The sequence below is a fragment of the Parus major genome, chromosome 18 (genome assembly GCF_001522545.3).
Source record: "Parus major isolate Abel chromosome 18, Parus_major1.1, whole genome shotgun sequence".
Classification (NCBI taxonomy): domain Eukaryota; kingdom Metazoa; phylum Chordata; class Aves; order Passeriformes; family Paridae; genus Parus; species Parus major.
The window spans coordinates 10,094,889-10,107,155 of record NC_031786.1 but is presented as its reverse complement, the minus strand read 5'-3'; the positions used below and the strand labels follow the sequence as shown (position 1 = coordinate 10,107,155).

Genomic DNA, 12,267 nt, shown 5'->3' with positions numbered 1-12,267 from the left:
TGAAGAGGCTTTTACATTCCAGATGCTCAGCTGACAGCAGGCTTTGTGTCAGGGTGGACTGAGAGGGAAAGACAGAGGCTGTAGAGCATCCAGAAAAACTCAATTTCCACTCTCCAATCAAACTGACAAAGTGCGTCCTTAAATATTTGATGCGATCACAATCTCTGCCGTATTTCAGATAAGCATCAGATCGTTAGCCAGCAGGTTAGAAAAGAAAAAGGGGGGAAAAAAAAGGCAAAACCTTCTCAAGTAGCATTTCTGTGAGACATTGGGAATATTTCTCTGAGACTTGATACAGAGGACAGAAGAATGTCCTTAGGAAACTTCTAGATGAGAGCAGATAAATGCCCATTGAAGTGTCACAATCAATGTTTTCTATCAAAGATGCTCTAAAAGGCTGTACATCTGAAGAACTGAGTTAATGGAAGATATTTAATTAAGACTATGATTTTCTGGCATAATAATAATTCTGAATGTAGAAGGGAAGCTGTGAGCTGTGAGCCTTTCCTGTCTGACCAGCCTGATCAAAGGACATTGCATATGCACAGAAAGCACAATGTATGCAGCAGATTGTGTCACAATCAATCTTGGAGAAGAATGAAAACTTTCCTCATCTAAAAAGTGCAAGGAGTGAAAGTTGGAAGAGAGATTTTTGTTCTTTTGTCCAAAAAATAAAAAATAAAAAAAAAATTGCTGTTTTCTTAAATGCAAAACACGATTTGGTATTTTATCTCCTAAGCCACATACGCAATCTTATCATCTGCATTCTGCAAAATTATAAATATGGAGTTAATATACGACTTTGTCTAGGGCTGTTCTCCTCCTCGAAAGCTGAATTCAGTATTTAGAGCTCATTATTCCACATTGCATTTATTAAACAATGCCCTTTCAGTGGCGTTTTCATATCTACATAATGAAAATTCCTCCTCTTCAGAAAAAGATGAGGGAAATGATTGGGATAAGAAGTAATCCAAGCTGGCCAGGTGTACTCCTGCTGTGCATTAACTGGCTGTGCTTATCCCGTGGGCCACATCTGCATTGGGCACTGAAGAGGCACTGCAGGAAACATCACAAAGGAAATCAGGGAAATGCACATCCCAGCCAGGAATCCAGCCTGGGAACAGCCACGTGCCCCACGGGGAGCCAGGCACCACATGGAGGAGCTGGAGTTGGGAGAACTTGGCATGACTGGGGTCCCAGGGGTGCAGAACAACCCTGAGCTGTGGGTTTTGGTGGAGCTGGCAGGGAGGAGCAGGAGGGCACAGTGGCTCCAGCAGTGATGGTGAAGCTGCAGAAGAGCCCAGGGGAGGCTCAGGGTGGTCACACTGTGCTCCAAGGTGTCACACATTTACTGGTGAGGAAACCACCAGCCCAGCCAGGACAGATGGCCAGCTGTGCATGGACACAGAAAATGTTTTAGAAGTTCCAACAGAAATAAAAACTTTCAAGGCAGACGCTGGGAAGACAGAGGGGGAGAACAGCACAACAGGCTGCAATAAAGGAAATTGAAAAGAGACAGAAAACCTCATTATAGCAGCAAAAGAACAGTTTTTCCTTCTCGAGGGATCACTGCTAAGCCCCTGCAAATGAGAGGCCTTAGGACTGAAATGACCACTGAGCACCAAACACTCCACTGAGCACCAAAGGCAGGGACTCAGCAAAGGCACAACTTTAATTAGATGACGAAATTCTGTCCCCTTCCAGCTCTCATTGGCACTGAGGCAGTGGCTGTGCCCTTTGCTAACATCTCCCCTGCTCCAGGGCCAAGCAAAGCTCCTCCACAGGGGCTCCACAGGTACCGTTCCCTCCCACACATCCGACTGATGAACAGAATCAAGCCAAGCTCAGAGCAGCTTTTCTCAGCTTTAGCTTCAATTCAATTCTTGTTTCAGCTTTAAAGAGCCTGAAATGTGCCTATTTTTCCTAGGTCTATCAGCAGATACAATAAAAGCCTTTCCCTGCAAACCACATCCTTCTGGCCAGGGCCATGGCTTTCTTCATCCAGGGGTGAATACCAACCTTTCCTGGCACACAGGTTACAGCAAAAGGCTCTGTGAAACTTTGTGCTGAACTTGAAAGAAGCTGGAAAGCTAAATCATAAATGAGTGTTTCCTAAATGAGATGTTCCAGCACCACGAGCTGCAAACAGCCACACAACTGCAAAGGATTATTGGCCTCTATATATTATTAATCAACCCCCAATAATAAATAATAAGTCCAGTCACACAAGGCCATTTGCATGCCCAGAGCCCTCAACATTTAATGAGGTTTCCTTGGAAGTTGATGTGCCCAGAGTGGGAGGCTCAGAATGGGCCACAAATATCAATATTGATTTCTTTTGGCACTATCTTGGCCAGAACCCCCTGGCAAAAGGAGCCCTTTGGGCTGGAACATTTGCAGTGGTTCTGTGAAAAATCAGCAGAATGCTAAATTTCACTTTGAATTTGAAATATAAATCTGAAATGCACGTTGCTCAAGCTTTGTTGAAGAAACAATTTATTATAGTATTTAATCTTCTTGATATAAGAAAAGGAGATTGTAGCCTGCTAATAAGCTGTGTAGAAGCCATGACTAATTAACCTAATTATAGCAGTCTGTGACAAAATATGATTTTCTAAACCCATGCCTCAAGTAACTAGAATTGCCAAAACCTCAAAGGCTAATAAACCAACAGACATCAACACAAACACTAATAAAAGTTGACACCAACCATATGATTTATAGTAAAATCAATACTGCAAATCACAAAAGACAATCTGAAGGGGATTTGGTATCTGATAACACAGAATTCACTATCAGAAAGTCCTGAAATTCATGAAATCAGTGCAGATTGTTGGGCAGGGACTCTTGGAGATGTCTTGGAGGTGCAGGCTGAGGACACCTGAGGTGTGCAGCACACCTGGGAACCTTCCCAGCAGAGCAGCATTTGTGGGCATCACAGCTCCCAGCTCAGCCACAAAGGAGTGGGATGGGCTCATCTCCAGGGGAATCACACAGGGAACAGGAAAGGCCATCCCAGCCACATGGAGTGGGACTGGCAGCACAGGATGGGGGAACTCACAGAGAAAACTCACTGCAGGCCCAGCAGGTGTTTGTTTGGAGGATCAACCACCTGCAGGCAGCTGGCAAAGGCATCCTTGGGCTCAACAGGAGAAACAGAGACTCACAGAATCATAAAGGTTGGGAAAGGCCTCTAAGATCACCATGTCCAACCATCAACCCAACACCAGCACTAACCCTCAAGTCCCACAGAGGCAACATGCTGTAAATAAAACTGATTCTTACATTGCCAAAGGTGCCAGAGACAGATCAGCACCACAGTCAGACAAGAGACAGTCCCAGCAAGGTGGGAATGGACAGGCCCAAGGTGGAGAATATTTGGGCCCTTTTCAGAAAGCAAACCCCACCCTGCTAAATCAGGCCCAAACCCAGCACAATGCACATTTGTTGACAGGAGCAAGTATGGGACAATTCTCATGGTTTTGGGATGCTCTTCCTTCCCTCTCATTCCAAGCATGTGGCAGGTGCCAGGCCTGTCGTTTCCATGACAGAATTTCCCTGCAGGGCTGGCAGCTGTCACAGCTCCAACCCCAGCACATCCCTGCAGACATTCCCACTTCTTCCCAAACACAGGAGAATCTCCATGTCCTTTACAAACCCCAGCCACAAACCCCTGAGGGTATTAGTCTGGTTTAACAGGGAGAAGCCTAAATCTCAGAGGGAAGAACCATCTGGACCTGCAGAACTCTCCATGTCTGTGGCCTTGTTGTGCTGCCCCTCAGGTATGGGCAGGATTTTGTTCACCAAATGCCACAAGGACCCTCTGAAGGGTTTTTAGAGGTGATCAGGGGAGCTGATTTCCCATGGATCTGGTACCTTGATTCCTCCCCAGGAGTGATCAGACAGGAACTCCACAGGGCTTGTGACTCCGGGCTGTGCTGGGTATCTGAGCAGGAAATCCAGTTCTGCTGGGTCGATTTCTTTATTCATCAGAAGTATCTGTAATTCCAAACAAATAAGATATCCTGGAGCAGCCAGGATCCAGAGCAGCAACAAACTCCAGCAGATTAATTATTCAATCAATGTGCTTGAAAAACGTGTGGCTAAAACATACCAAATGCCCTGTGTTGGAGAGGTGTGATGGACACATCAGGCAGGTGCTCTGAGTGTCCCAAAAGAGGACCAGGAATGAGTGTGGAGATTGGCAACGGGACAGGAAAAAAGTTGGGAAAAGCACGTGGCAAAGGCTGAGTTCCAGGTGGGTGGAGAGCACCCTGAGAGAGAGAAGGCCGTGGCAGCAGAGCCAGATGGGACAATAAACATTACACAAACACCATGGGCATGGGACAGCAGCTGTGCAGCAAGCTCCTCGCTGGGTTCAATGCAAGGGGCCTTCCAGGCCAGTTTGCTTTGCCATTTTTTGCATGTCCTGCAAGCAGGAATTGCTCTCTCAAATAACCTTTGTCAGCGAAATTCAAATCCAATGCAGCATCCCTGGCTGTTATTGGCAGGAATAAATCCTGTGAGGAGCAGCTGAGGGAGCTGGAAAGGGGCTCAAAAGGAGCTCAGGGGGAACTTCTGGCTCTGCACAAGTCCCTGGCAGGAGGGGACAGCCGGGGGGGTCGGGCTCTGCTCCCAGGGAACAGGGACAGGAGGAGAGCTCAGGCCTCAGGCTGGGCCAGGGGAGGCTCAGGGTGGGCAGCAGCAGGAATTTCCCCATGGAAAGGGAGCTCAGGCCTTGGAAATGCCCAGGGAGGTTTGGAGTGCCCATCCCTGGAGGTGTCCATGGAATTCCTGGAGGTGGCACTCAGAGCTCTGGGCTGGGGATGAGGTGGGGGGTCAGGATGGACTCAATGGTCTGCGAGGGCTTTTCCAGCCTGGATGGTCCTGTGATTCAAGAGAGGCAGAGAAGAAAATCCAGCCCCTGTTTGTGCTGCTGTGGTGCTGCAGCCTGGCACATGAGGTACCTGGAAGGTGAGCTGGGCGCTGAAGGTCAGTTTGTCCCTCTCGAAGAGCCCCTGGGCCGTGTACTGGAAGATGCAGAAGGTGATGCTGTCTGTGAGGCTCAGCACCCGCCCCGCCAGGCTCTCGGCAGCAGCTGCCCTCTCGATGGCCTTCTGGAACACCGTGTGGAACGCCTGCCAGGGGACACACAGCGCTGAGGGACAGTGGGAGGTGTCCTCTGCACACCCCTGGGGTGTCACAGCGATGCCAACTCAGGTGCTGCACGGCAGGGAACGCCCAGAGAGCAGCCAGCCCCTGGCTCTGCTGCTCAGGGACACGGAGCCTGGCAGTGGTGACATCCCCTGGGACACAGACAGGGCACAGGGAACTCCCACACCAGGCTGCAGGAGATGTTCCTGTGTCCAGCTGGGATGACACAGCCACAGCCGTGTTCTCTGCAAATGTGGAGCCAGCAGAGTGGAGCTCCCAGAGGAACCAGACTCCAGAATGGTTTCCATGGGAAAAAACTCCCAACAGAAGCCCATCCACCCAGTGCCACCCCAGCCATGGACACCTCCCACTGGCCCAGGCTGCTCCAGCCCCAATGTCCAGCCTGGCCTTGGGCACTGCCAGGGATCCAGGGCAGCCACAGCTGCTCTGGGAATTCCATCCCAGCCCCTCCACACCCTCAGACAAAAATTCCTTCCCAATATCCCATCCAACCCTGCCCTCTGGCAGTGGGAGCCATTCCCTGTGTCCTGTCCCTCCGTCCCTTGTCCCCAGTCCCTCTCCAGCTCTCCTGGAGCCCCTTCAGGCCCTGGAAGGGGCTCTGAGCTCTCCCTGGAATTTTCCCTTCTCCAGCTCTCCCAGCCTGGCTCCACAGAGGGGCTCCAGCTCTTGGATCAGATCTGTGGCCTCTTCTGGACCTGCTCAATCATGTCCACACCCTTCCTGTGCTGAGCATCCCAGAGCTGGGCACTACTCCAGGTGGGGTCTTACCAGAGAGGAGCAGAGGAGGAAAGCACATCTCCCATTGCACAAATATTGCAAGTCAGAGAAGAGCAATTCCTCCGAATAAATAAGAATAAAAATAAGAATTAAAAAAAAAAAATATTTGGTTTTTTTTTTTTAAAGTCCCATGAGTGTTTTACTGTCTGGACCCAGCAAAGGACTGGCTGAGGAGGGCAGGGAGCAGTGAGCTGAAGCAATCATTGAAGTCCCCTCAAGGGTGGGTGTCTGCATCAAGAACAACCCTCTCACATAAGAGGTTAAGTATTATTGCAACAACATTTCTGATCTAAATGAGAAAAGACAAAAAACTTTCAGAGTCATCCAAATTAAAAGCACAAACAAATTATCAAATGCAACTGGAAAAAGAAAATTAACAAGAGCACAAAGCCCAAGCCCTGCTTAGCAATGCAAAGGCTCCATGTGCTGGGCCCAGCTAAAGGAAATAACCAGGCACATTGATGGCACCAACTGCACAAGGCATGACCATGCTGGCAGCCTTGTTTTAGGGTTTTACAAAGGAAAAACGATGCCTCAACAAATTAAAGTAACATTGATTCCAAATGCATTATTAAATAATTGCAGAATGCATTCTCCCACTCAACATTTCTTTAAATTCTGTTAAAACATGCTGCAGAGCAGCACATAAATCTTTGTGTTCTAATTTATAATGGGCTCCCAGCTGTGTGGCAAGTATTCTAAAATCATCCCTGTGCATCTTTACACAATGTTTTATGATCTGTCATCAAAATGTATTAGATAAAAACATTTCCCCCAATAATTTTCTATGTATTTATACATGTTGCTAATGTTCACTGGAAAACATAAAACAAACTAACTCTGGGAGACACAGACTGAAGGTGAAACCTCAGGAACCCCTGTATCTATTATGTGTGTGTGAGGGATGGATCTTTCAAAAGGCACAAAAGATACTCTGTACGTTTTTTCTGATAAAATTACTTCAACAAACGAGTCATAGATAGCAGAAGGAAAAGCTTCTTTGTGGATGAGGCTCAGCATTCTGTAGTCTCTCCTCAATTCCTTTTTCCAGGTCACTTGGCAAGGTAAGAAATTGTTTGGAAGGAGCTGGAGGATGCTCATTTAACCCTCCATCCCCCAAAACACCTTTGTTATGTGACAAAAAGAAAAGGTTTCCATTTAATAGGATATGAAAGCAGTAACTTTTTCTAGACAGGGTTTGGAGCAGCCTGGGGCAGTGGAAGGTGTCCCTGCCCATGGAGGGGCGGCACAGGATGGGCTTTAAAGCCCCTCCCAGCTCAAGCCTTGTGTGATTCTGTGACACTGTGACTGCAATTCCCATTTTATGGAGCCCACAGAGGGAGGGCAGCCCCCAGTGCCCCCCTGGAGGGCAGGTACCTTCAGGGAGAACTGGTACATGGGGTGGATGGTGTGGAGCTCGTTCATGGTGAAGTAGAGCAGGGCAGCACGGGCGGCTGCAGGTCTGTAGTGCTCCCTGGCCTCGTTAATCCTGGCTTCTGTCACCCTGAACTGCTGCACCTGCAGGGAAACAGCAGAATTCCTGTCACAGCACCCCTGGGCTGCTGTCGCCCTGAAAACTCAGCTTCTGATCTTGCTAACATGGTTTTCTAAGGACTTTCCCAGGACAGTAACTGTAAACATAGATATGTGTACATTCTTTCTGTTTCTGTCTTGTGATGGACATCTCTCATGGCCAGTGCAGTGAGAAAGTGTTATCCTGACCATCCCATCCCTGGCTGTGGTCAGGAGCCTATAAATCCTGGGAGGAAAAATAAACTTTCTCTTCTTTTCACCACACCTCGACCTGTGTCAGTGTCATCTGTTCATCTTCAGTGGTAACAGGCTGCAGCCCTGGGAGAGGGGACACGGGCCACAAAGGCATCAGGGCACGAGTGACCAGCATGGCACCACCCCTGCCAGGCTGGAGCTGCCCTCCCCAGCATCCTCCTGCTCTGGAACCTTCCATTTAACTGCGTTTTCCACCCAGATACCCAATCCCCTCTTCTCCTGAGTCTCCTCCAGACTTCCCCTAGGTTCCCTGCTCTTTGCTAACTGGAATTGATTTTCTCATCAATGAGTTTCTCCTGCTAATTGTCCCTCTCCTGTGCAGGCCATTAACAAGCCTGAGCTGAGCAGGGTGAACATGGGAACCCAATTCCCAGTTCCCCTCTGGGCATTTCCCTTAGCCCAGGCAGCCAGCAAGGGCAGGTGGGCAGGTGGCAGAGCTCACACAAATGCTGATTTATACTCTGAGGAGTGGAAGACTATGAAATATCTGAGTTCTCTCAGACTTACTCAAGATCACAAACTCCCCAGATTCCAGTCCCTGGTCAGTACTAAAATCCAGCCTAACTGAGGCAGCGTGATGGACCCAGGATTATGCTGGAACAGTTTAAAGCCGCCTTGATCCAGTGTGTAAATTTTAATGTCTTTACATCAGGCACAAATGTTTTCTCTTGGTCCTAAATAGGTCATTTAATACAAAAAAAAGCTCCAGAGAACTAAATGGCCTGGAGCTCTCCAGAATGGAGAGCATTTACAATTTATACCAATTTCTACTCCCTGCTCAGCAGACGGAGCAGAGATGGGCAGAGCAGAGGTTACATTCCACCCAGAAATCCTTAAAGGACCACAAACATGCTTTTCCCCAGGCTATCCCTGTCTTTTTACCTTCTCCACAATCTCTGCAGCTGTCCTTTTAGTGGTCTCCAAGTTCTCCACCAGCGCTGTGTCTCCCAGGAAATTCCCAGATGCTGATGAGAGCCGAGAGAGCAAGTTGTCCTCTAACGTTTTCAAGGTGATCTTGAATCCATTCTGCTGCTTTGTGAGATCTGACTGCAAATGAGAAATTCAGGAATTTTTAGCCATAAAGGATGTGGTAAAGTAAGGATTAATCACCTTCATGTGGAAACAGGTTTCCCATTGACAATTGCCATAGCCCAGTGTTTATTCCTGCTCTCTGCAGCTCCTGGGAATGGGCTGAGTTCTGAGATCTGGGATCACTCCTTATCCAACAAGCTCAGAGAAACCTGGAACAGCACAGAAAGCACCAGGAGAACTGAGCCCTTTTGCTAGAAATGTAGGAAAATGCTGGAAATTAATCAGGAAAGAAAGACCTTTATCCCCATCTCAAACACATATCCTGTGTCTTTGTACCTCATTTCTTGGGGTCAAATCAGCCTGGAGAGTCCCTGCTGCTCCTCACCCCTCCTGCTGAACCTCTGCTCTCACCTCTCCACCCCACACCAGTCACACCAGCAGTGGGGAACACGGGCTTCAAACCTGATGGTAAAACCAGCAGCAAAGCCCCTGGGGCAGCAAAGTGAGCATGGGGAGATCTCAGGCTCAGAACTGAGGGCAAAGCCACGGCTGCTCCTGTCCCGCTCCCATTTGTACCCTGGCTCAAGGTCCCACTGGCACCAGTGGCTGCCTGGGCTAAAGCTGGACCTGACAAAGATGGGCAAGCACATCCAGGCCAGTACAACTCTCCTGTGCCAGAGACAGATTTCTGAACGACACAGCAAATCCTTCCCATTCCTCTGAAGTGCCCTCTCCATTCTCTGCAGGCACTGGTCCCACTGATGCCTCAGTTTCAGCTGTGACATTTCCCAGGTTCTGCCCTGGTACCTAACTCTGAACTGCACACAAAGTGTCAGCAAGGTCTCCTCACAGCTCAGGCACACACAACAATCCTTCTCCAGCCCCACAGCCAAGGACAGCGCTGCAGCTCCAGGCCCAAAAAGTGCAACCAGCAGGGAATTGAGGAGAGCAAGCTGGGAGGATGGGACTGCATCACCTGCAGCTGGAATTGCACAATTCAGCCCAAGCTGGAAATGGAGCAGAACTGATCCAAGTGGGAAACTCCTGAGCCAGGGCCCATCCTGGCTGCAGCCACGGCCGGGCTCTTGCAGTGCCCAAGGTGCATCCTTGGAAGGGCTTTTAATAAATCCCTGCTTTATTCCTTTAACCCTGCCCAGCCCCTGCTCCAGGAGCCTCTCCCAGTTAATGTTATGTTAATGACACCACTCATTAACAGTGTTCATGGTGGAAACAAAGGCTCTCATCTGGCTCCTTTCTGAACCTCTCCTCCAGGACAGTCTTTCTCCCCTAAGATGTGACTGCCCTATTCTGTGTGTTTGCTCAGAGAAAACTCCTGCCTCTTGGCTTTATTGTGGCACTCCACAATATGTCCCTGTTGTGAACACCTATTTTTAGAGTTCTCACACAAAATACCCTGTGGGAAAGCTCTGACTGGGATGCTGGTCTGAGCCTGGTGAAGCCAGTGCTAACACCCTGTGGAAAACACTGCTGGGTGATACTTGCTTCAAACCCTCAGGTTGTATTAAAGTGACACAAACCAAGAAATTCAAGAGTGTTTTACAGCCCTGCAAAACCCAGCAGCTCTAAAACAGCAGCTGTGGGGCACATGGGGCTGAGATGAGTCCTGGGCAACTGGCACATGACAGGCTCAGTGCCACAAGCCAAGGATCTAATGCTCCAAAGAGATTTTTGGGAAAATACGTCCCCCTGTAGGGTCTGGAGGAGCCCAGGAAGGAGAAATGTGAAACCCTATGGCTCTCCCAATCCCACCATGCAGAAGTGAGCCTGCAGGATTTGCTCTGTTGTCAGAGGTTTTCCAGCAGATTGAGGGATTCTCTCATTAATAACTCATCTCCCACTATGTGGGCTGAAATTCCGTGCACAGCCTCATTCCGTGTTAACAGCAGCTCGGCTGAGCAGGCACTGGAGTGTGTCTGCTTTGGTATTTCAGCAGGAAAGGGCTGTTTTAAAGGCCTTTTCTGTAGCCTTTACACACAGGAACTTGCTCCTGGTGGTGGTTAATATTTCACAAGCCTTGAACCAGAAAACTAATGTGGCTAATTGTGTGTGTTCCTGTCATTCAAGCATAGCCTGCCCTGAAAAATGACATTTTGCAAGACCACAGACTCTGAGCCCTGGAGTTATTAATGAGGAGGGGGTGGGATTTTGTTCAAATTGCCTGTGGTCCCCACACAGGTTCTGGGAGCACCCTCAGGTGCCCAGAGTGGGTGTCCCCAGCAGCTGTGGGTGCTGCAGCCTCATCCTGCTGTGGTTTGCATTCCTTATTTCTGCAGCACAGCTCAGGAGCTGATAGAGAAAAGTGCTGCTCCTGGGAAACAGGTTATTCCAGAGTAACTCCCAAACCCCATTCCATGGGGAAAAAAAGCTCACCAGAGCTCCAGCTCTGCAGGATTCACTGGAAATTTCAATGCAAAGATCATTACAGAGCTGGCCTGGCCTGACTGAACATGTGCACTGAGTTTATTCCCACTCGCAGGAAATATTTAGGATTATTCGTATTTGTTACACTGCTAAAAGTGTCATCAGAAGGGAGGATTTTCTTTGTAAAATTACCTTGAAATTAAAGCCATACTAATTAAGAGAGAGAAAATATTTTGGCCTGTTACAAAGTAGGAAGAAGAACTAGAAGAGAAAAATATCATTACAAGCCTCACAATATTTACAGAGAGAATCCTTTACCATAAATGCTGAATATTAAGTGAGATTAATCCTCCTTCCAAAATTAAATCTGTGAAGTCCAGAATAAAATGGAGGTAATGAGAAACATTTCAGGCACAAGAGGAGGAAAAAATAAAGAGAATTTTTTTGAGAAAAACCTTGAAAATTAAGTACAAGGTTTCTCAAAATACCAAGAAAAGAGAAGGCTGAAGGAGGAAAAAAACCCTCAATGTTTGTCATACAAGGAAAATCTGATTTTGTGAGGAGCTCAGCAATGTCTACAAGCTGGCATGTGAAATGCTGTTTGTTAAAAACAAAATAAAAACTAAAACCCAGCAATAATAAAAATTAAACAAATTAAAATAAAAATGAATTATGATAATGATGATTGTAACACTTTCTCACAGTGTAAACTCCCAGGTTTGACCTTCAGCTCCTCCAGGTCAGGCCTCTCAGTGTATAACAACAACAATAATAACAACAACAATATTAATAGCAATATTAATAACAAAATTAAAAATAATAACTATAATTAAATATATATAGTTACGTATAATTATATAAAATTATATAAAATAAATAATCATATAATAAATGACATATTAAATTATACAATAATATATAATTTATAATCAATAATTATAATTCTATATTAATACTGAATTTTATAATGGAATTTTAGAATTATAATTTTAGAATTATTATTTATAAATTTTATTATTTTTATACTATGTAAGTAATAAAAAGAAATAATTATAATTAAATTATAAGTATAATAACGATGCTACTGATGATTTCTGCTTGCTCCCAGTGCCA

At 47.0% G+C, this 12,267-nt stretch overlaps 1 protein-coding gene across 1 annotated transcript in view; it reads right to left on the bottom strand.

Moving 5' to 3' along the window:
* Positions 1-12,267, bottom strand: part of DNAH9 (dynein axonemal heavy chain 9) — a 147,403-nt gene that overhangs the window by 45,222 nt on the left and 89,914 nt on the right. The window contains exons 54-57 of the mRNA XM_033518809.1: positions 8,623-8,787; positions 7,330-7,470; positions 4,968-5,138; positions 3,877-3,999 (exon numbers count right to left, since the gene is read on the bottom strand). Of these exons, the coding sequence (XP_033374700.1) occupies positions 3,877-3,999; positions 4,968-5,138; positions 7,330-7,470; positions 8,623-8,787 (600 nt within the window). The remainder of the gene's footprint in view (positions 1-3,876; positions 4,000-4,967; positions 5,139-7,329; positions 7,471-8,622; positions 8,788-12,267) is intronic.